This window comes from Scardinius erythrophthalmus (assembly GCF_964197995.2).
Source record: "Scardinius erythrophthalmus genome assembly, chromosome: 5".
Taxonomy (NCBI): Eukaryota; Metazoa; Chordata; class Actinopteri; order Cypriniformes; family Leuciscidae; genus Scardinius; species Scardinius erythrophthalmus.
In genome coordinates, this window is record NC_138225.1 from 21,576,183 (window position 1) to 21,601,513 (window position 25,331).

Sequence of the window (25,331 nt, forward strand, 5' to 3'; positions counted from 1 at the left end):
TCTGTTTTCCAGAAAGAGCTGTAACGTTACGTCTGCTGCTGTCACGGTTACATGTATTATGAATGAATGTGGCCGAGATAGCTTCGTTCAATTCAGTCTTCATTGTATAGACACATTTGATCATTTTTTAATATCTGTTGGGTGTGATAAAGGTTTACAAACTGGATTAGCGTCGTAGGCGTGAATTCTTCGAACAGCAGTTCCTGCGGAGGATGTTTATGCGGCGTTAGGACCCTGGGGACATGTTCTCATTCTCACAAGGCATAATGCAATTTGCATGCGTTTGTTCTGCAAAGCAAACACGGCTGTACGAGTGAAACCCAAACCACCGGAAGATCGAGGAACAGACTTGCATACACGCTTGGTGTAGGATCACTATCGTGATGGGGAGCTTTCAGTCTTTGCCGGATAACCATCAATATCGAACCCTGTCACAGAAGACAGGCTGTGAGTATAACTATTACGAAGGGTTTAATGTCATTCATATCCCATTACTTATATTGTAATGTTTGACAAACGCAAGACCATTTAACTCAGGAAATGTAAAGTGAGAATTAATGTAGTGACAAATCGGAAATGTCATCTTTTCACAACACACTGAAGTGGTGTAATCAACTGTTTAGAATAGATCTACTGCGTATGCTACTTATTGGAATATTTAGCCTTTTTTTGTAAAATAAAAAAACCTAATATGGACTTGTGGTAATTAGCATTCATAATTAGACAAAGGATGACAACACTGCAAACTGTGCATCTGGTTTCACAAGTGGTTATTTATGCTTAGTTTGCTGGCAATGTCCTACAGACCCACAAGGAAACAAAAATAAAGAATAGCCTACAGTGTGTATCCTAAAAATGTGATGATTCACCCCCATCATTTAGACATTCATGTCGTTCCAAACCCATATGACAGGTGTTTAGGCAGAATGACAGCCTCAAGCCTCACTCATTTTCATTTTGTTCCATGTAAGTGAACAATGACTGGTCAGTCTCTAACAGCACCTTCTGTGTTCTACAGAAGAAATAAAGTCATAAGGGTTTGGAGCAACATGACGGTGAGTAAATAATGAAAGAATTTTGTATTTTTGGTTGACCGATCCTTTTTAAGGTTTCTGCATGACTCGTGATCATTCATAATTCAGTTACAAATGTCACTGTGAGACATTTAGGATTTAGTTTTAGCAGTTGTTTAACTTCACACATAGTGTATTGTGCCAGTTAGTGAGTAATCCGTTTGATGATCTCCTCCATTCTTTCATTGTCTCTCAGTTTCACTGGAGCAGATCGGAATCCTCCACAATCGTTTTAAGCAGCTCAGTCAGAACGAGGAAACATTACGGTAATCTACAAGTGTTGTTTTGTTTGGGAGATGATTCTGCAGAATGTTTCCAGCTTGAGTGTTGCAACAGAATGACTTTCAAGAATCAAATCAAACCAGTTTGCTGGTACTTACTATTAGAAAAAATGCAAAGTTCTGTCATGCAACTCTAGATGGCACAGGCTGATCTCAGTTTGCTTGCAATCACATAATTCTCTGTAGGGCACAGCTGATTGGTTCCTTCTGTATCAGTAGCTAATGAGCTCGCTGCTCAACCTTCAAATACTTTTATGATTTCAGAAACCCTTACCTTCCCCAGCTCCAACCGTATGGGTAATTCATGTGTGCTACATTGTACAGCAGTAGCAGCGTAGCAGATCTATTCCGCCATGGCAAAAATATCGACATGGTCATATCCATCACATCAGCCAAACACTCTGAGAGTTGTCATGACAGAACTAGTGTTATGCTTGATTAATAGGTCTGCTTGGGTGGTTTAATTTGGTTATACAGAAAACCATAATGCTGGCCTTTTATGTGTCAGACTTAGGCCTAATTTTTTTGTGTTCTCATTTAAAGGAGAGATGACTTTAAAACAATCCAAGATTTGGAAAGCAACCCAATTCGGTCTCAGATTATAGAGGCTTTCTTTGATAAAAGGTTTGTAATTGTTTATATACTGTGTATATGTTTGATATTTGTAGTGACAATAGTTATGTGAGCCTTATATATTATAGATATTATCCCCTATAGCTTCACAAATGTGATATTGCATTTGAATACTAGGTCACATTTTTAAAGGTCTTTTTTTTTTTAAGTTTCAAACTCACAAATATCAACGGCATGTGGCAAGGGATGTGAAACTACACCTTTATAGTAAAGAGAAGTCTTTTTTGCACTGTGTGGTTGTTTCTTCACTATATGGCTAGCATCATTTGGGCAGGTGGCTTAAGAATTTTTTTTTGTTTTGTTTGATTTTTGATATTTTTTATTGTTACTTATATCTATAATTTTGATAGACAGATTGAGCACATTCTTTATTTCATTTAGAAAACAAATATTTAAAGTCAAAAACTATTTGCAAGCTTTGAGATTGTGTTAGAATAGTGTCTTCTATTCTTTCCAAGTCCTTTCAGTCAAACATTCATCTGACAACCACAAACCTGTGGTTAATAGTGAAGTTACATTCAGGGCTCAACAAAGCTGATATGGAGCAATAACATGTTACTGCACTTGCTTGTTCTACACAGGAATTTCCAGAAAGATGATGTGGGATCTGTGCAAGAAATTGGTTTTGAGGAATTCCTTACCGTCATGGCGTACTTCAGAGCACCGACTCATCATATCACAGAGGAGCAGAGAGAAGAAATGAGGAGAGCCAAACTGCGCTGTAAGAACATGCAGAAATAATATTTTTTGAATTATATGAAAAGACTTGGAGATAAAATTCCTGTGAACTGAGCCATGAATTCACAATAGTAGTGAAACAATACTGTCTCTTTCTTGAAACTGTAGTTCTGTTCAACATGCATGACACAGACAATGATGGAACAATAACACTGGAGGAATACAGACATGTAAGAAATTGCTCATGTTTGTGTAATTCAATCCATCTGAGTAAAGCATTTACTGTGTGTGTGTGTGTGTGTGTGTGTGTGTGTGTGTGTGTGTAGTTCATGATTATCTTCAAAGATTATCAGCAGTGTTGTGGTCTCTCTATAGGTAGTCGAGGAGTTGTTGTCCCGTAGTGGAGCAATTGGAAGGGAGACAGCTAAGGGCATTGCAGATGCTGCAATGCTGGAGGTTGCCAGTATCTCAGTAGGTCCCATGGTATGTTATCTAGTGGCTGGATCAACAAAAGTGTGTGGAGTATATCAGATAACATATCAATATTGCAAGTTGTAACCTGAATTTGTTCCTACTTGTTCTGTGATGGTGCTGTAGGTTTCACTGTTCGTTCGTTCGTTCGATCGTTCAGTCACTCACTCACTCACTCACTCACTCACTCACTCACTCACTCACTCACTCACTCACTCACTCACTCACCCACCAACCCAAAATCTCACTCACTCAAAAACCCACGCTCACTCGCTCACTCACCCACTCGGTCACTCATTCCCTCACTCACTCGCTCACTCAACCACCCACACCCACTAACTCACTCTCATACTCATTTGCTCACTCACTCTCATACTCATTTGCTCACTCGCTCACTCACTTACTCTCTCGCTCACTCACTCACTCTCTCGTTCACTCACTCGCTCGCTCACTCACTCACTCACTCACTCACTCACTCACTCACTCACTCACTCACAAACCAACTCACCCACCCACCCTCAATCACTCACTCACCCACCCACTCACCCACCCACTCACCCACACTCACTCACTCACTCACCCACCCACCCACCCACCCACCCTCACTCACTCACTCACTCACTCACTCACCCACCCACCCACCCTCACTCACTCACTCTCACTCACTCACTCTCATACTCATTTGCTCACTCACTCTCATACTCATTTGCTCACTCGCTCACTCACTCACTCACTCTCTCGTTCACTTATTCACTCACTCGCTCACTCACAAATCAAATCACTCAGTCACTCAGTCACTCAGTCACTCAGTCACTCACTCACTCACTCACTCACTCACTCACTCACTCACTCACTCACTCACTCACCCACCCTCACTCACTCACCCACCCACTCACCCACCCTCACCCACCCTCACTCACTCACCCACCCTCACTCACCCACCCTCACCCACCCTCACTCACTCACTCACCCTCACTCACTCACTCACCCACCCTCACTCACTCACCCTCACTCACTCACCCTCACTCATTAACTCACTCACCCACCCACCCACCCTCGCTCACTCAACCACCCACCCACCCTCACTCACTCACTCAACCACCCACCCACCCTCACTCACTCACTCACTCACTCATTCACTCACTCACCCACTCACTCAACCACCCACCCTCACTCACTCACTCACTCACTCACTCACTCACTCACTCACTCACTCTCACACTCACTCTCACTCACTCACTCACTCACTCACTCACTCACTCACTCACTCACTCTCACACTCACTCTCACTCACTCACTCACTCACTCACTCACTCACTCACTCACTCACTCACTCACTCACTCAACCACCCACCCTCACTCACTCACTCACTCACTCACTCACTCACTCACTCACTCACTCACTCACTCACTCACTCACTCACTCACTCACTCATTCACTCACTCACTCACCCACTCACTCAACCACCCACCCTCACTCACTCACTCACTCACTCACTCACTCACTCACTCACTCACTCATTCACTCACTCACTCACCCACTCACTCAACCACCCACCCTCACTCACTCACTCACTCACTCACTCACTCACTCACTCACTCACTCACTCTCACACTCACTCTCACTCACTCACTCACTCACTCACTCACTCACTCACTCACTCACTCACTCACTCTCACACTCACTCACTCACTCACTCATTCACTCACTCACTCACTCACTCACTCACTCACTCACTCACTCACTCACTCAACCACCCACCCACCCTCACTCACTCACTCACTCACTCACTCACTCACTCACTCACTCACTCACTCACTCACTCACTCACTCACTCACTCACTCACTCACTCACTCACTCACTCATTCATTCACTCACTCACTCACCCACTCACTCAACCACCCACCCTCACTCACTCACTCACTCACTCACTCACTCACTCACTCACTCACTCACTCACTCTCACACTCACCCACCCTCACTCACTCACTCACTCACTCACTCACTCACTCACTCACTCACTCACTCTCACACTCACTCTCACTCACTCACTCACTCACTCACTCACTCACTCACTCACTGGATTTAAATACAAGTATGATTTGGCCAATTTATAAGCCTTTAAAAATGTAAAATGTCAGGATATTTACCATATAAGTAAGGTCATTTGGCCCTCACAGGCATAGTTAAACAAGCGCACACACAACACACACAAAATCTCTTGCTAATCTATCTGTTTTTTTTGTGTGTGTTTTTACCAGGCACCTGATGAGTTCTTTGAAGGAATAACATTTGAGCAGTTTTTGAAGGTTTGTAAATTTATATATTGTTATGCACAACCCAGATGGTCTAATTTACACTTTGGTGGCCATTATCTTTTAAGCAAATACACTACTTTGTATTTGCATTAAACATCGTCACATACAACACGTGTAAACATAAGATATTGTGATGTGTAAACTCATAAGACTTGCCTTTTATAACCTGCCTTCACTCTTTTTCCTGGTTTCAACAGATTCTTAAAGGAGTTGAAATCGAGACAACAATGCACATTCGCTTCTTAAACATGGACACAACTGTATTGTGCAAGTAACATTCTGTCTAAATACTGCTGGTTAAATGTATACTTTCTAGTAAAATAAGCACTTTATTAGATGAGGCCGGTTTAGAATAGTTTGGATAGATCTCTAGTTCTATGAACTATTTATAGGAAGCTCAGAGTGTGCATTTTACAAAAGTTAAAAAGCAATAAGAAAGAAAGTATCTTGATATCTGAAACTCCTGGCTTTGCATGCACATATTACACAATTATGGTCCAATACAATTAATACTAATGCAGGCATTTATTTATTGATTTATTTATTTTACTTGTACACACCCTCCTATTAAAAAAAATGCAACGTTGAATGCTTATAACCAAATGCAATTCAGTATTAATACTGAATAGACCATTCATATTATTAACACTGTGATATAGCAATAGCAATATTTTGTGTGCTCTTTTTATGTGTGATCTGCATATAATACAAATAAAATAAAACTACTTGAATCCATAATCTGAAATAAAGAACTGCAGTTACTCTTATCAACCAGCAGATATTGCTAATGTGACAGCTTTGTTTGTGTCAGTGGATATAGAAATACTCAGGTTTATGTACAACTAATAAGCATGTTTCAGCCTGTTCTTGGAAGGGCAACTAGAAGTGTATCAACAAAATTACATTATAAACAATACAAAATATTCTAAAACAAATAATGACACCATGGCATTGATGATCTGTAACTGCTAGTGGACACCAAAGACCTTCAATCAATATCAGCAGCCACGTATATTTCAGTAATAACAAACTTTGAGACATAGAGCTCAAGTTGTGCTGTGTTAGCAGTTATAAATTGTGCATGAATTATGCAAATGTAGTTTTGTTTTGCATAAAGCGTTTTTGTAGTTGCAAAAATGAAACTAGAATTTACTATGTGAAAGGGCAAAAAATGTCTCAGAATGAAGAAATGAATGAATGTTTCTTCTGTTAACCTTAAAACGGAAAAAAGACTGTTCATGCACTTATGGTGTATTGAATCTGCAACTTGCATTTACCACAATAAAACGGCATCTTGCAACACTTTTTGTAACGCGCTGTTTTTTCCCCTCTGAAACAATTCAAAGCATTTCTCAGATCTCTTCAGTATTTGACGGTAAAAAGGCGATGATCACTTTCATATTTCGTGTGAAAGTGTCAAGTGAGGTTGCCAACACAAGACAGGAAAGAAGTTCTCACATGAGCACCTGTTTTGATTGTATATTATCTGATAAGGGGGTCTCCCCACCACAAGCTACCTGTGAAAGACTCTGTGACCCACTACCCTTTTTTTCTTGTTTCATGAAAAGATGTGCCAGTCCCTTTGTTAGTAAGCGTGGCACTGTTACAAAAAAACCCATCTGTGTTTCTAGAGAAATCAACTTTGTTAGACATCAGGAAGTTTGATGCAATGTCTCATAACAAATATCACTGTGGCTGTTTTAACTGTTTTGTATGACCAAAATGCAGCTCTTGTTTTGCACAACTTCAGGACAGACGTTTCCAGGACCATTCAGCTACTAGAGATCATGGTGCACAATGTCAAGTGTTCATTAGAAAGGTTTAAAACCTTTATGAACTAGTGGAAAATGCTCTCTGGATAATCTTGCAGTATGATGGTAGAGTTTGGTGGATCCCCAGATAATTTTGCCTGCATAAACATGTTTTCCATTAAAAAGAGATGGGGAATTTCATTTTCTTTTCTTTTTTTTCTTTTTTTTTTTTTTCTTGAAAAACTTGCATTTCTCATTTATAAAAGTCCTTAAGTACCAATTACAGGGGCTAAAGTGCTAAACATTTACCTTTTTAGGCATTCTTCATCACAAATGTACTCCTACCCTGCCAAATCAGATGAGAGCAAGGATGAACAACAATTTTCAGCCATTTTACCATCTGGCCGTTTCATGAATATGGGTTTGGTGGATCCATGGTAGAATTACTGCATGAATATCATGACACTTTTTGAATCGCTAACCTTCTGTGTTGGGAAGGGCCTCCCCTGATTCAGCATGATTATGCCTCTAAATGTTTCATTGAGATGAATGTAGAAAGGCATTTTGCTTGTTCCAGTTGCAATATTAACAGACAATATAATAAGACATTTAAAAAAATGGGGGGAAATGCTGATAAAGCTCCCCTCCCTGTTTTTCCTTAAAAACATTGCCATGCAGAACTTGACCTATAATGAATCTTCCTACTTCCATTTCCACATAAGCGTGTGACTAGGGCAAAGTGCCTGAAATGGCATTTTCTTTACTGCCATCACTCACAACATAAAATGAATAAATCAGATGAAATATTTTACAATAATTACTGATGCTGTGTATCCTTAGTGGCTGTGTTGTTTTGCATGTTATTTGGTATGATACGATACTATGAACTATTATGAAATTCATATTAGTGTTCATGCTTTGATTTTGTTGTCATTCAAAGTGTCAGCAATATATTAAATGGAAAGGAAGAAGCATTTCTGAATGTCCATGTGTGCAACTTTGCGACATCTGTACACAGTGTAAGTACAAGAACAGAAATTTCCTTTTGTTTAGTTTATTTTGAAGATATGAATGCAAAGTGATTTACAACATGACATAATGTACATAGAGTTTTCATATAAATAAGTATCAAAATAATTACATTCATAATTTAACAATGAAAATGATAGAAAGCATTCATTGCTGTGCTGAGTGAAACATACTAACCAAAGTGCATAAACTATCAAGCAAATGGCTTGAGATTCACTCACATGAACACAAACACACACTTATACCTTGTGACAGGGGAGACGGCTAGTCAGTTTTTTCCCCTTTCTGATGTGTGGTGAAATGAATGCGTCATTAAGGGCTGATATCAGTCTCTTGCACTTCCTGACTTCTAAAATGGTCTCAACTCAAGGCTGTCTCAAAAAGTACATATACATTTACAAGGTTATTCAGGTCATGCTACGTTATGCTACATGCTACGCACAGACCACAAAAGCCAATATGGCTAACGTGTGGCATCACAGTTTATCACTGCAAATTACTTTATAATCAAAACAATTGTCTCTGATGAGTAAATCCTGAGTACGTGCTTTGAATTGTTTTGAGCCTTCTTTCCTGAATGGCAAAATACTCATTGTATACAGTTCTGATGACAGTTGATGCTTCATAACTGAATCAAGTGTTTTTTGTTGTTGTTTTTTTACTGTCAAATAATAAAGGACCCATGGCAGTCCATGACATCCAAATAAGATTATCCATTCTAGTCCAAATGGAAGTAATTTTTTTTTTTTTTTTTTTGTCTACATATTATGGATAAAGTATTTAGGGCAGAAATAAATTAAATTAATAAATATAACATAAAACAAACACTCCACAGGACATCTTTTCAACAGTTACAGATTAACAAAAATAAATATTATTATTAAAACATCAGCATCGTTTTATGTCTCAGAATGCATTTTTTGTCCTTTTTCTGCACATTTTGCCCTTAAGAGACTTTTGTTCTTGAACTGCTTTGCTAAGGAGCTCCTGAAGCCGAGACAGGACAATGCATCCATAGGCCTTCTGCTGGAAAATATTTTGTGCAGGGGGAATTCCCGTTGGCCTTTCAGCTGGTTCAGGAATGGGTATATTTGGTTGCAGGATTTGTAAGAGACAGTTCACTCTCAGAGCAGTGTGGTTAACATGTATAATCGTTATGTTAAGCTCCTTTGCCACAAGGTTGGTTGGAGGATTTAAGTCTTTCTGCTGCTCCATAACTGTCTTCATGTGAGGCAGAAACTGTTTCAGGCGGGTGTAAACACTCAAGATGCGCTCCAATATAGTCTGGCCGGAGATTGTTGATTCTGGAACATTGTCCATTTGCATATCACAGATCAGGTCTGTAGAGTCTCCTTGATTGGCTTTCTGAATGAGAGAAGACATAAGTCTATAAGAACTATAAAGTTTTTTTGTATGTTTTTTACAATCTATTTTATCCTTTCAAATTGTATCCTTTATATTAAATTCCAATATTGTCTTGGGTAATGCTCTTGGCTAATCCAGTGAACAGAATTAAGGCTATTTAATGTCAGGTTCCTATTGTGACAACATGCCCCACTGTTATTAAATAAATCTTTTTTCCCCTGGCCAATAATGATGGACATGTTCAGTAGTTTTTCCATAGGCAAGACTTAAAGGCATGTGCCTAGACCAGTGGCTCTCAGCCTGTTTGATTCCAAGACCCCAATTTCCACAACATAATAACCCCATGACTTGATTTACAGGATAAGGATTGAGAAAATTTTTTACTCATAATTTCTATATACAAATAAAATATTTGAGAGCTTGGCATAACAAGAAAAATATATATTTATTATAAAAATGCCCTTGGAGTTCATTTACATTACTTTTTCACATCTAGAAATCACACTTTTAAAAGTAGGCCACCTCTTTAGGTTTTTCACAAAAAACAAACAAACAAAAAAACCTTTCAGGGGAAGAATTAAAATGAGAAATATCTTAATATTTTCTTTGTTTGTCTTATTAGGGCCACGACTCCTTGGTTGAAAACCACTGGCTTAGACAGAATTGCATTTTTTTATTAAAAAAACCCACTCTGTGACAACTAGCCCCAATCAGTGTCTTTTGCTATTTTGACCATGAATAATTCTGTTTCCACGACTCATTTCCACACTTTATGCACAATATTGTCAAATAGCTAAATTTACACTTCCCACATACCCACAGACTCCCACCCACTCTCAAAACTAACCAGTTTTATCAATGAAATGAATCACCTCATTGGATGTGGAAACCACTCAAGCAACTGTTGACCATATTAGGCATGTATTGTCAGAGCATCTCCTCTTTCTTATACCAATCACAACCCAAACTAGGATTATTGACGTAAACGTCATTTGCAAGGTTAATTATTGTAACTATAGAAAGAGAGTACTTACATATGTTCCTAAGAGCTGTGCCGTCTTTTTGCTGGTAAACCTGGTGAGCTTGAGACTATTGTGAAGAAGCCGGCTGCAGTTTTCATTCTTACATGACATTGTTGGTTGCACTAACTCGACAGCAATCAAAATTAGCAGAGGGAGGATTATTCCTGAATAATAATAAAAAAAAATTCAATTAAAGTCACGTTCAACAAATCAACTAAGCTAAAGTCAAAAGAAATTCACATTTTATGGTGCACACTTTCACACACACACACAAAAAAAAAGTCTTTGGATTCACATTCACTGCAGTCAGAATGACCAGATGATGATCTTATGAGTGCACATATATAGTCGATACATGTAAATCTATCAAATGCAACACACTTGCAAATGTGCGTGTTTCGTTTATGTGTATTATAATTGGGTTATTAATTGAATCACAGCATTAATAATATTCCATGTCTGACTATTCTTAAGTATGGCTTGTAAGCATATTGTTATGTGTGCAGTTGGCAGTAATACTTACTGGATTTTGCTTGTGATCTCTGAGATAGGCAGACCATGTTCCTAACATGACAATTCATTCTCCTTTCACAGACAAAGTTTCAAACTGGTCATGATCATAACTCTGAAAAAGTTTTTAAAGACTGAAACCACACATTTGTCATTGGAAGGAAATGACGCAGCCAGCTTTCTGAGGCAACAAGAGTTCCCAGAATTTCTTTTTTCTTTTTGCGTCTTCATTATCACATGTACTATGTGTAATGCTCCCTCCTTCTTTAGCTGCCACCCAGTTTTGTGTAGATGCATCTCCTTATGTGATGCAGAGTCTGGATAGGTTGAGTAATCATCTCTATTTACTCAACCGACATGACGTCAAATGAGCTTATAAGTAAAAATGTCATTTTACTGTTTCCTCTGAAATCTTAAATAAAAAGATTTTGATGTTGCACAATGCCACACAACAACATCTCTGAGTTAATTTCATTATCTACATTGAGATTTTTTTAATTTTTTTTTTAATACAAATATACTCTTGCATTTTGAGATCACACTTTTTGAACATTTTTACATATCATCAGTTGAAAACATTGCTCTAAGTTTGACAATGCCATGCTAAAAGCAGCAAAAATGAGAAAAATAACCACAGTCCAGCACAGCGCTCTTCCACCCTTGCTCTGAACTCTGTTCCCGTTGTTGGTTCAACAGGAAGTGGTCTTGTAATAGGAAGGTAGTTTCTCAACTAGATTTTCACTGATACCTTTGACGCAAAAGCACAGTTTGGAATTTCAGCCACCTATCAACTTCAGAAGATGACGAAAACTTTGCCGTGCTTTGATTTGCTGCACTTTTATTCAACTATTGTGTGATGCAATTGTGCATTTATTGCATGCAGAATGCCTTACGTGGTCAGAAAATCACATCTGATGTTATCTGAGCTAAGCTTTATTTTTACCCCTTATGACTACAAGGGAAATCCCAGAGCCAAAAAGTTTAGAACTTGCACAAACATCCTATAGTCCCCCAATTAAAGTCTGATCTCACAGCCACATATGCATAACATTTATATGCTTAGACAAATGTAATTTCTTTGGTAAGAAGTCTGTGTGTTTAAGCATAAGTGTGGCACTGATGTGGTAAGTTGTGTCACAGGGGAAATCAGTGTCTTCTCAGCAAAACAGGTAATAGCCCAGTACCTGGTACTTTCCACAATTCTTAAAAACCATGCACACTAGGTAGAGTGCGGAGGGAATAAGGATACATTGGAAGTGTTGTATGCTGACTGTGGTCAATGTCTCCTGTATCTGCTGTTGATTTAACATCCTGGGGTTTGGATGTGCATGGGTGTGTGTCAGCCCAGTCTCAGCAAGGGGACACCTTCTGTCCCTTCAAATGTTGATCAACTTCAGTCTACTCTGGAATGTTTGTAACTCAGTCACTGGAATGGTGCTAGTGTTAATTCAGCAGAATTCATGCTTTTGAGTGTCAGACATGTCTGCATTTTATATGTGGGGCAAAAAGATCAAAGACAATTTCTCTTAACCTCTAAACCACACAGGAAATGCTTTACTTGAGAGCCTAAGGAAATCCCCCAGTCTCTTTTATGCATTTCTCAAAATTACCTATTAGGCTAAACTCACCTCAAAATGTTTTACGTAGAATTTGACACTGTTGCACCAGAGTAGCTGCAACACATACGCATAGCTCTCTTATAATTCAGTTAGGTGAATCTTTATATTGTGTAAGAACTCATAAACATGTATGACAAACAGTTGACATGTTAATGAATTAGGTGTTTAAAAGTGCACGCAAATGGTTTAAGTTTTTTGTCGCTTGTTCTTATTGTGTGTTGATGCTGGAGGCATTTTGCTGTGACGCTAAGATGACGCGCATGTGTTAGGCGGCAATTTTCCTCAAATGCAGCAAGTCATTGTTTTTGGTTTAATTTCCTTATTTATTATTTTTTATATTATTATGATTAGTAATTTGGTCGACTGAGTAAAATAGCGGATTATACACTCAACGGGGGACATGTAGAATACTGAAATGACACTCATTGTTAATGTATGTAATTTTAATCACATTTCTCAAAAGTCCTAGGCTATTGATTCTTTACACGTACAACTTTTGATTAGCAACAAATCAAAAAACAAACACAAATAATAAACAAACACTGACTGCACCTTTAAGTATGTAGAGTTAGAAACGATAAAAGTTTAAGACGCATGCACGCGCGCAGTCTTTCCGCTGATTGCCCATGGTAGGCATTGCGTAACCGTGCGTAACTCACTCTATCCCACCGGATCTGTATGCTTCCTCCTCCTCCTCCTCCTCCTCCTCCTCCTCCTCTTTCTTCTCAGGAAGTGCAGCCGCTAGTCTGAAGAGAGGCTACGGACTCCCGCTCTCGCCGTACAGAGCGACTCGCGCGCCATCCATCGCGATGCTGTGCCTTTTGCAGGCACCTGTGAACGACATACGCCAGTAACAGATGAAGGGTGAAGAGGATGCGCTGGAAGCAGCAGGCTGTTTGCGGGCAGCAGGGAGACGCAGCGGCATCATCCTCATCCTCAGCATCAGCAGCAGGGCGCTCGGTTAGCGCCCACCCCCACTCACTTCGTCTTTTCCTCCCCCCCTGCAGAAGCATGCTTGCGTGAGGGATGAGGCTGGAGACAGGGACATCAGGCCAGAGCTGCGGCCTTCTTCTTTTCACAAGAGCCGGGCTCGCCATCATCGCAGCAGCAGCAGCAGCAGCAGCAGCAGCATCCGCCAACGCTTTGCCATCATCACACCAGCATATTTGGTAGGCAGCCTATCTCTCTTCTTCTGCTCGCCGTTTTTGCATAAGAAATGCAGGCCTGCCATGGTCATCCACTCAACCCCACATCAGTAGCCATGGCAACCACATCCTGTTAATAAGCGCCTTTTCACCCCCCCCCCCCCCATGTCTTTCTGTCTCCGGAGCGCAGGCTTATTTTCCGCTTCGTTTTCTTTTTGTAGTAAAGATATTCATTTTGTTGTGATTTAGAGCTCTTAGAGCTCTCTCTCCCCCCTACCCCACATTTATATATAGATTCCTTTCCAGAATGCAAACTAAGTCAAAGGTTTTATATATACAGTGAGAGAGAGGTTAGTAGGCTACATGATCATTAAAATAACATAATTATTTGCTTTCATATTGGCATTTTGATTCAGTTAGTGACACTATTATAATCATTATATTTTACTCAGACACATTGTGTTCAACCCATCAAGATGAATCTGATTAGCTCCAAAATCATATTTTTCTTCAATGTAAAATGATATAATGAACCTAAATACTTTCATCTGACATGAGCTGTGTAACATGCATTTAATTATTTTATTTTATCTAATTATTTTTTGTATGCATGCCGTTTTTATGATCTCTAATTAAATGACAAACTACATGGTATATTTGTACTGTAAAAAAACCAAGGATGATTTAAAATGAACTAATCAATAATGTGAATTATAAAACACTAAACATTGAAATCAAAATATATTTACTTTTTCTTATGCATACATATTCATTTTAACCTAAAATCCTGATACTGATCAACACTATACTACATATTATGCATCAACTTTTCATGTATTCAGTAGCTCCTGTTGCCCAAAATTTATAAATGGACGTTTCAGATTTTTTAAAGTTTAATGAGTGATACACTCTAATAACATTATGCTAGTGGAAAATTTAAAGGCTTAATTTATCAAACAATTCATCATTATATACACAGTTGCTCTGATGGAGCAAATAAACACAGCATTAAACAAAATGATGCATGCACTCATTTTTATTAGTTATATAATAATTTACATACATATGGTATATAAGGTTACATATTTGTTTCAATGTAGAAAATTCTGAATTAATCATAATATGACAGAAATGACTAGAATGTCACTTACTTTACAGAATTGGTCATTATAATGAAGATGCAAGTAATTGGTAACTTAAATGGTAACAATGAACATCTTTATCTTAAGATAATATCTTACCTCTTGTGGTTTAAAAGGTGCAAAGAGAAAATAATCTTGCTTGGCTTACGTGACCTTTGACCCCCAACACACTGTGTTTGCAGGTCAGTGAGCAGATCCAGGAGCATGAGCAGGAAGCTGTGCGGCGTGAGCAGATGTCAGGGTATAAGCGCATGCGGCGGCAGCACCAGAAGCAGCTGATCGCCCTGGAGAACAGGCTAAAGGCTGAGATGGATGAGCACAAGCTCCGGCTGCAGAAGGAAGTGGAGACCCAGGCCAACAACACTTACATTGAACTGGAGCGGCTGGCCAAGAAGCAAGCTGCACAACTGGACAAGGAGGTGCTTGCTCCTACTGTACTTTACACATAGCAGATAGGGTTATGCAAAGTTTACAAGATGTCACATTTTTTCTGTAAGTTGCTACTGTGAACATGCAGTGGGGTCCAAAAGTTGAAGACCACAGTAAAAATTTGGATTGGAAAATCTCATTTGAACCTGGAAATGAACAGAACGTTTTAGAATTTTGAAAAATGTAAAACAAATAAAGATTATGATGAAAAATGAATTGGAAATATTTAAGTTTTTCAGTATTTTCAGTATTATCAAATAAGCACATTTGTAACATTGATCACTTGAACTCCTTTGTACAGGTGATCAGATGTTCTTGCTTCCATTGAAGCACAAGAATCTCTTTGGATCATCTCAAATCAACAAACTTGTGGAGTTCAAGCAGCTCGAGGCTGCTGTGATTAAAACAAAAGGTGAACATACTATGCAGTTCAAATTATTTTTTATAATTTGTAATCAAAATAAACTGTAATAAATGATTTCGCGAAAGGATTTTCACTAGTGGTCTCAGACTTTTGTATGCCGCTATATGTGGATTACATTAATTATTTTAAATAGATTTTTAATGAAATGACTTAGTTCAGTATGTTTATTCAATATAGCAAATCTCCATGATGACAAAATATTGTCAGTTTACTAATGCACAGCTGACCACAGTAAGCTTTTTGTGATACTTATCCTCCCTTGGCCCTACGTGATTAATTTGTAAATGAGTAATGTTGCAAAACCAGATGTTATTTCATTTTGTCTCTCAAAAGACGAAGGCCTCGGCAGCTGAGGAGAAGAGAATCCAGCAACAGATCTTGGTCCAGCAGAAGAAGGAACTGACCACCTTCTTGGACACACAGAAAAAGCAGTACAGACTATGCAGAGAAAGAATGAAAGAGGTGAGATCAGGACAGTCAATGAATTCACAGGACACAGGACAAACCCCAAACCCAACTTTTAATGGATGGGCCCCACAGTCATCTGAGCCCAATGAGTATACCATAGACCAGTGGTTCCCAAACTGGGGTACGTGAGGTGACAGAGGGGGCATGCGAACAAAATGCTGTGTTTTGCCGTTCATTTAATTCTACCATTTAATTTAATACTAAAATCTTTTGCGGTCAAAACTGACTGCATCCACACAAGTAGCGTGCATATGATAGGTTGCGTGCCGCAGAGTATGCTGCCTTAGCAAATCATGCTACATTACTGCCATTTAGCACTTTCTAGCATGAAGAACAAATATAGACATTATTTAAGATACAAAAACATACCCTTGTGTAAGTTCTTGTTTTTAGTTTTGATATTACATTATCTGAACAAGAATGCAATTTTACATGTATGTACAGTACGTTTATATTATGTTCATTTTAAAAACAGTATTGTTGTCAGTATTGTTTGCTCTATTTTGCAATGAAATAATAGTTCCAACAAAAAGCCACAGCAGAAATGCAGCACTCGGCGGTGTTTCGGCTTTGATCCCATTCATAATTCATAATTACAGCCACTTGCTTTGTTGAATGAATGAATGACTCGATGGCTCACTCATTAAGATAGTGACTTACTATCACCTACTGGCGGTTTTAGTTTAATATTTAAAAGTATCACTTCGTTTTTACCATCATTGCATATTTCTCTAATGAACATGTTTTTATTTAAAACATTATTTATTTTATAAAGGCATTTCTAAAGGTCTTTTTTTTACTGGAAAATCAATTTAAGGGGGCAAATATTGCGCATTAATGATGTATTATTAACAAAGTTCATGAGGATCTCGTTCAAGTGATCTATCCAATCAGCACGAGAGGAGGCCTATACAGTGCAAATTTATAACAAATATATAACAAACTTAGTAGACCACCTGTCATAATAAAAGAGAAAACAAATATTTTAGGAATCTGTCAAAAACTTGTTTAAAACTTAAAATGTTGTTGTCATTACTAGGCAAATAAAACAACTAAATAGTTTTTATTCACACATAATAACCAAAAAACTATTTTGAATGGCGTCTTTTGACTTGCATTCTTGCTGGCATTGTTTTTATGTACTTTTCCACAGTCTCTGTTGTTATTGACTTTATGTAATGACTGTAATAGTTTAGTTGTTCCCAAAGACTTGCTTTTAATGAAACTTTTATGCGACCTGTCTTTGAATCCACTAAATCCCAAATATGTTCATATAGGATTCAAGTCCGGACTTTGACTTGGCCAACTGTGACTAAAGAGCTTACACATACTGGTGGATTAACCGTAACAGAAATAAAAAATGATTTTGGTAATCACCAGTACTTTTAGTTTAGGGCAGCTGTGGCACAAACCTTACATTGGGGGGTGGTCTAATACATTTTTTCATAAAAAACCCCAATAGTTTTCATGCATCACTCCGTCACTCCTTACTATTGGCTGGTTCCCATCCCAGCCAGGGATACGGGGGGAGCACTCTGGGTTCGGGCCAAATTCGAGGTCGGGGACCTCCCCTCGGACAGCACGCCAAATAGTCTTTTTTCTGTCTGATTATTTGTAAGTGTGAACGCGTGAAATGGAAAAGGTGTGACTGCAGCCTAAGTGGAACAGAGAAGGATGTTAAATGCCTCAGGGGGTACACCACTCTAAAAAGCTTGGGAACCACTGCCATAGATGATGTTAGTCCCTTTGTCACAGGGCCCTGAACAATGTCAGACTAATTGTTTCATATTACCTGTAATAGGTGTAAGCCAAGTATATAATTACATTGTCCCTTATGCCCTTATATTCGATTACCATGATTTTGCAGTAAAATATTACAGTAAGATTTTTGTTTTTTCTGTATACATTAGGAAATGAATGAAGACTCTGATACACCAAAAGAGGAGAAACAGGAGCGCTTGTCACGGCATAAGGAAACAATGCAGCGCTCCCAGGCTGAGGAGGAGGCCCAGCTGTTGAACCAGCAAAGACTGGTTTATGAAAGGAGCTGCCGTGCTCTAAAAAGAAGAAGCCTTATCAAGAAGCATGAGTTTGAACAAGAGCAAATGCGGGAGGCAAGAAATAATATGAATCACCACAAAGAATGTCTCAAGCACATTCTTTTGTTCTTGTGAATTTTGAGGTTTCATTTAAACATTAAATTTAAAAAAATAAAAAAGTTTAAGCTTGTTTAAGTTTAAGATTAATGTTTTAAAGTCTCTTATGTTCACCTCACCATGGCGGTATTTATTTGAAAATAACAGTTTTCTATTTTAATATATTTTAAAATGTAATTTATTCCTGTGATGGCAAAGCTGAATTTTCAGCATCATTACTCCAGTCTTCAGTGTCAAATGATCCTTCACAAATCATTCTAATATGCTGATTTGGTGCTTAAGGAACATTTCTTATTAATAATGTTTAAAAGAATTGCGTTGCTCAATATTTTTGTGGAAACCATGATAATGTTTTTCCAGGATTCTTTGATAAATAGAACAGAAATCTTTTGTAACAATGTAAAAGACTTTACTGTCACTTTTAAATGTATTTACAATCAATTTAATACATCTTTGCTGAATAAAAGTATTAATTTCTTTAAAAAAAACTGACCACAAAGTTTTGAAAGGTAGTGTGCGTGTGTTTGTGTAGATTTTATATAGTGATATTTAGTGTTGATCAGAGCATTCGTGCTATTTCAAACACAAATAACGTTACACGTTATCATTTTTTGTTGATGTCACACAAGCTAATGAAATATTATTCATACATGACTTGCTCTTTGTGTTAAAGGAACTTAACAAGAAGAAGACACAAAAAGAAATGGAGCATGCGTTGATGATCAGGCAGGATGAGTCCACCCAAGAGCTGGAACAGCGGCATCTACATACCTTACAAAGGCTACGCTTTGAGCTGATGCGCCACCAGCATCAAACTGAGTTGGAGAACCAGGAGGAGTACAACAGTCGCCGGCAGAGGGAGCTACACAGAAAGCATGCACTGGAACGCCGACAGCAGCCCAGGAACCTTAAGGTAAACATTTTGTAATGGTGGGTAGAACCAACTTAAAATATGAAGTAAAATGAACATTACATAACATAAATATAAATATAAAAATAGAATATGAAAAGGATTTGAATGTATTTAAATATTAACTTTAAATGTTTTTCTCTCTTTGAAACAGTGAAAGTATACACAATAACACAGGATGAAAAACCTGTATTTAACCCTTGTATGATTATCTATGAGTTTATCATCTTTTTACTCTTTTAATTCCTTTTATAACTGTTTTAACTGTTTTAACTGCTTTCTGTGTACAGCACTTTGAATTACCATAGTGTATGAAATGTGCTATATAAATAAACTTGCCTTGCCTTGCCTTAAGTCATAATCAAAAATTATACCTAAATAATCTCATCTCATTATAGACATTGGAGATGCAGATCAAAAAGCAATTCCAAGATACATGTAAGGTGCAAAACAAGCAGTACAAAGCTCTGAGGAACCATCAGCTGGAAGTCTCCCCGAAGAGTGACCACAAAGCCATCCTGAAGTCACTGAAGGAGGAGCAGACCCGCAAGCTTGCACAGCTGGCAGAACAATATGAGCAAAGCATTAATGAGATGATGGCCTCTCAATCGGTAAAGTACACAAGCAGCAGAGGAAAATTACGTCAAACAACACAATTTGTCCTCAGAATGTGAAGTCAGTTTGTAGCCTAGGTTATAAACTTCACCTGATAAATGTATTGAAACATACTGCCAAAAAAAAGGTGTATGATTTACTTTCTATTTATAAATTTAATTATAAATTTCACTAATAATTACAAAGAAACAGCATGTAACACATTGAATTAAATACAACATTTTGAAGTTGAAAGACTGAAATAGAATTGTATTATGTACTCTAATAATCTTTTTTTATTTACAACTTTGAAACAGTAGGCTACAGGACTTCACTGAGTGTGTCAAAAATTGGAATGCATTTTTTTCCCCCTCACATTGCCTCTTTGGAGGCAATGTGTTGAAACAGAAATGGAGTGTTTAATTTTTCTTAAAAAAAATGCTGTCTTCATATGCAGTCAAAATATGCTTTTTTAATATTCCCCTTATAGCTCCTGGCTAAAACCGTTTGAGAGGTTTCCCTCTAGTGGCTCTGCTAGGAACTGCTAAAATACGATTTACAAATTGAATTTCCAAAACCAAGCTAAAGTTTCTACTTACACCATTTGTCCAAATGAACACTGTTAAGTGTAATTTTGCTGCTTATATGCAATATTGCTTTTATTCAATATGGAATAGTTTAGAAAATCTCGGTGTTTTAGAGATATATATATATGAAGAGTTCAGATGCAAAAGCCTCTAAGTGCCATCTGAAATTTTCTTTTAGAATGATAATTTTTATCAAGCTTGTATATTTAAGTTCAGTAGTTTCACTTAAATGACAATTAATAGGTGATTTTCATTGTTATTTAAGTGAAATTATTTAACTTAAATATACGAGCTTGATAAAAATGATCATTCAAGAAGAAAATTTCAGATGGCACTTAGAGGCTTTTGCATCTGAACTCTTCATATATATATATATATATATATATATATATATATATATATATATATATACATATGATAATTGGAGCATATAATTCTCTCAGTTACGTTTAGATGAAGAGCAGGAGGCAGAATGTCAGGCTTTAAGGCAGCAGCTACACCAGGAGATGGAGCTCCTTGATGCCTACCAGAACAAAACCAAGGCACAGATGGAGGCCCAACATGAGCGTGAGTTGCAGAAGTTGGAACAGAAGGCGTCTTTGCGCCGGGCTCACTTGGAACAGAAGGTGAGCTGCTTTTTTATTTTATTTTTTATTTTTTATTAACCTCTGTAATTCATAGGATAGATTTGGCCATAACTGGCCAAACTGTGAACTGGTAGTAATAAAATGGAAGGAATCTTGTCTGAAATACTGCCCACACCTCTGTTCACAGATTGAAGAAGAGCTGGCCTCACTTCATAAGGAACGGACCGAAAAAATCAAGCATTTATTTGAGCGTCAGGAGCGAGAACTGGAGATGTTTGATTCAGAGAGTGCGCGGCTAGGATTCGGAAGCTTGGCCTCGTTTGACTTTCTCAAGGATGAGGCCAGATGATCCAACAGAGGTAAAAGGGACTGTTCAACACTGATGTCTTTGGACACATTGTGCCTGCACTGTCCCTGATTGTTGGATTTACCAAGATTATCCAAACAGTGACCATGCTGGATCAATATCTTATAACTCATATCGGCTGTGAGAACTTCACTGTATTTCTGAAAGGAGAAACTAAACAGCTACAAACTCAAAAGTGGTTTGGTGGTGCATCATTGAGCTCATAAACCAAGAAGAAATATCTAGACAAACTGACCTTTTCTCCATGCCATTGTCCCACTTTTGGTATTAAATTAGTAATTCAGGATATTTTAGTACAAGTAAGCACTTTGATATGTTGAGTACGATCCCATCATGTTAGGTGGAAATGAAGTGTGAAATGCCTTTGGTGTCATCAAAGGACATTGCGACTGTAGAATGTGTCCTGCGTCTTCACCGTGGCTATTAGCTGTTTTGTATGTATCACAGAGAATGTGACAACTGTTGATGAAAACTTTACGCAGAAGCAGATTTTGAAGCAGTGTCTGATTTTAAAATATGGTGAATACATTTAGAGCTTTTAATTAATTTCATATTGTGGAACCCACGCTTTATTTCTTTTTACTTAGAAAAAGAAGAAAGAAAAAAAATGAAAAAAAAATGTATCCATCGTTCAGTATCCTAAATTAATTGGCATTAGTTTTATCAGGATGTGGACTTATTACATTGAATCAGTTCTGTCAGAGTTACTGGTATTATTGCATGCACTTTAAAAGACAAATTCAGGTTGTGAAGTGGAGCATGAATCTGTCAGAGATTTTAGCCGTGTACAAAATAAAAGTGGTCATACAGTTTTGTTTTCATGGCTATTGATACTGAACATAAGCTTTATCTTTGATATAAATACCCGCCAAATTGCCAAATGCCTTTAAGTTCTGTTGATGAATGTTTTTGTTTTCCTTATTTTGCACAATTTGTTGAATTGTGATTCATTCAATGTGGACTTATCACTGCTCTTGTACAGGGAAAATGTTGCAATTTGTGTTGTAAAAATTTTATATAAATATTTGTATATGATAACCTAAATAGGGTTTACATATGTATTGATCAATCATTGCCAACAAAGACCTATGGAACTCTTGTTCAGTGAAGGCAGAGGAATGCAAACTTATTTTTGTAAGTAAAATAGAAAGTAACTTATATTCTCATGCATCATGTGACAGCCTTCATGTCTGGTGGAGCTAATGTGAACACCTCTGTGTAACAGAGTTCATGGCTTGCTGTCATTTAAGAAAGACACCACTCCAGCAACTAGTAGAAGGGGTTCAGTTGATTCTTAATTCACAAAAACATGTACTGTATAGGCAGATTTGTGGTGTGTAATAAAAGATTCTTTGGGCCTGACCAACTACTATCTTTTATAAACTCTGACCTTTCCCCTTATTGTTCATGAGTGTCTCATAATGTTTTATCAGTGATCATTGAGATGCTTTCCTACTGTCTTTTAGGGCTTATTCTCCAACAAAGCCATTGTTAAAACTGCCCTTGCACAAATGAAGTGATGTTTTAACAAATAAACACAATGAAGTTTTGATTGGCTAGTAGCATGCTATGAAGTTTTGACTGGCTAACAGCATGCTGGGAAATATTGATTTGTTTCTTAAAAGTGATAAGAATTAATTTTAATAATTCATTAATTTATTTTGGTTGCTGATGTTAACAGTACAGTTCGATATCTGACCTCATTATGCCCTTCAACATGTGTAAGTAGGATTTAAAAAAAAAAACTGTGTAAATCTCAATCTCAGTTCTTGTATGGCTTGCTCAGAAGATCACTTTAATAATAAAGATTGTACATAATAATAACAACAATAATGATAATAATAATAAATATAGCTGCAAACAGCAATTATCGGGGCCAAGTGCAAGAAGACGATAAGACATGCCAACATGGCTGGGAGTGTCAGACCAACTGCAGCAAGGAGCAATTAAAGACATTTTAAGCTGTTTTAAGGCAAAATAGCTAAATAATCATATATAATGTAACTAAAAATATGATTTAATTAATTATCACTTTCGACCAATAGGTGGCGCAATTACGAAATGTATGTGGTGTGGTCAAAGTGAGGTTATAATGACACATACAAAGTTTGGCATTGACATATTGACAGGCATCTGTATACATCTGGCATCTGTATACAAAAACGGTTTTGTCTATTGACACGAAATCCAAAAATCTGCACGGTCTGGAGATGATACGATTCGATTTTGGTGAAAATCGGACAAACGGTCTAGGATAAGTTCGAAAAAGTAGGTTTTAAAAGAAAATAAAGATGGCGGACAGGAAGTTTGGCTGACTATGGCTGGTATCTATGTTTTCGGTATAACCCAAGGAATCTATTAAGACCAGTGCCATTATAATAGGCAAATTCTTTCAAAAGTTATTAGCATTTTTAGAAATTTTGTTATACCTTTTTTTTACCACAAGGTGGCGCTGCCCCGGAACTTTTTGAGTACCTTCAAGGCATGGTGCCGATGACTCGTAATGATAAGCTAATACATTTATAAAGTATAGCATTTATATCACATGTCACATATCACATGATATGAAAATATCTCATTTCATTTTGGAGTTAGACATTTATATGTATAAACACATAAAAAATGACCCACACCTCACTTTGTTTGCATTTTCTTGTCACTTACTATTAATATTTGACATTTGGGCATTAGTACTTAGCCAACAACCTATGTTTCCAAACTTCCTACGGTGGGTTTCGTCTCGATCGGTCTAATGGTTTCGAAGATATTGGCAAATGTTTTAAGCGCTAAATCACAACGCTACACAAACCGTAAGGTGAAACCTAGCATGTTTGGTAACGTTGGACTTGGCAAGGATTCAGGAACCTAAGGAGATGAGTAGGTGGCACTGCACCAAAACGCACCATGTTGCCTCAGGTCATGGTTGTGATGACATTCCAAGTTTGGTCTGAATATACGATAAAGTGTTGTGGACATACAGCCTTACGTCTGTTTTCACAAGTGCTACGTAAAATTAGTTTGCGCGGTATTCGAGAACGGTTAAAACGAATAAACATGAATTCCATAAATGTTTGTCGATATGGTCTGAAGATGATCTGATTAAATTTTCGTGACAATCGGAGCAACGGCCTAGGCGGAGTTTGAAAAAGTATGTTTTTCAGAAAATTCTAAATGGCGGACAAATTTTCATGATGGAAAATTACGTCAAAGGTGCAATCGTCTTGAGGAAAGGAATCAGGGAAAAAAAAAATTTTTTTAGCATAAGTTATTAGCATAAACATGAGTGCAAATTTGGACAGTTGGTGGCGCTAGAGGGATTGATTTGGAGACTCCAAATTTGCTATGTTGACAGATCAGACTGTCCTCTATTAGTGTGCCAAATTTTATAACTTTCCCGCAAGTGGTTCTATGGGCTGCCATAGACTCCCAGTCGGAAAAATGAAGAATAATAATATTAGGAACGGAACAGATACAATAGGTGCCTACGCACCTTCAGTGCTTGGCCCCTAATAATAGGAACGGGAACGGATACAATAGGTGCCTACGCATCTTCGGTGCTTGGCCCCTAAAAAAGCAGATAGCAAATTCATTCAATATAAAACAATTCATTCGCACATTCTCACAATATTTATAACAATAAATTCTAATTTGCAGTCCCTCCATTGACCACAAGATAGTGACATTCCTTACAGAAACACCGACAAGGAGATCAGAACTTGGTAATATTCTACTAAGAAATATTCAAACCTTTTTACTAAAGAAAATTTTAA

The 25,331-nt window shown here is 37.7% G+C and overlaps 3 protein-coding genes across 3 annotated transcripts; 2 read left to right on the forward strand and 1 right to left on the reverse strand.

Moving 5' to 3' along the window:
* The first annotated feature begins 333 nt into the window (after positions 1-333).
* On the forward strand, positions 334-6,758 carry tescb (tescalcin b). Its single transcript, XM_081365481.1, has 8 exons — positions 334-447; positions 1,270-1,339; positions 1,898-1,978; positions 2,569-2,708; positions 2,834-2,895; positions 3,041-3,148; positions 5,400-5,447; positions 5,654-6,758. The coding sequence occupies exons 1-8, from the start codon at positions 384-386 to the stop codon at positions 5,729-5,731; spliced, it is 651 nt and encodes a 216-aa protein (XP_081221607.1). The 5' UTR covers positions 334-383; the 3' UTR covers positions 5,732-6,758.
* A 1,510-nt stretch (positions 6,759-8,268) lies between these two features.
* On the reverse strand, positions 8,269-11,415 carry m17 (IL-6 subfamily cytokine M17). Its single transcript, XM_081365494.1, has 3 exons — positions 11,147-11,415; positions 10,636-10,787; positions 8,269-9,601 (listed from the first exon to the last, which is right to left on the reverse strand). Exons 1-3 carry the CDS (start codon positions 11,202-11,204, stop codon positions 9,143-9,145), a joined length of 669 nt encoding a protein of 222 aa, XP_081221620.1. The 5' UTR covers positions 11,205-11,415; the 3' UTR covers positions 8,269-9,142.
* Positions 11,416-13,814: 2,399 nt separating this feature from the next.
* taok3b (TAO kinase 3b) lies at positions 13,815-21,543 on the forward strand (the record flags this gene model as incomplete). The annotated part of the gene is made up of 8 exons (XM_081364753.1): positions 13,815-13,921; positions 15,222-15,458; positions 16,226-16,354; positions 18,271-18,474; positions 19,190-19,429; positions 19,825-20,037; positions 21,051-21,233; positions 21,382-21,543. The coding sequence occupies exons 2-8, from the start codon at positions 15,273-15,275 to the stop codon at positions 21,541-21,543; spliced, it is 1,317 nt and encodes a 438-aa protein (XP_081220879.1). The 5' UTR covers positions 13,815-13,921; positions 15,222-15,272.
* Between the last annotated feature and the right edge of the window lie 3,788 nt (positions 21,544-25,331).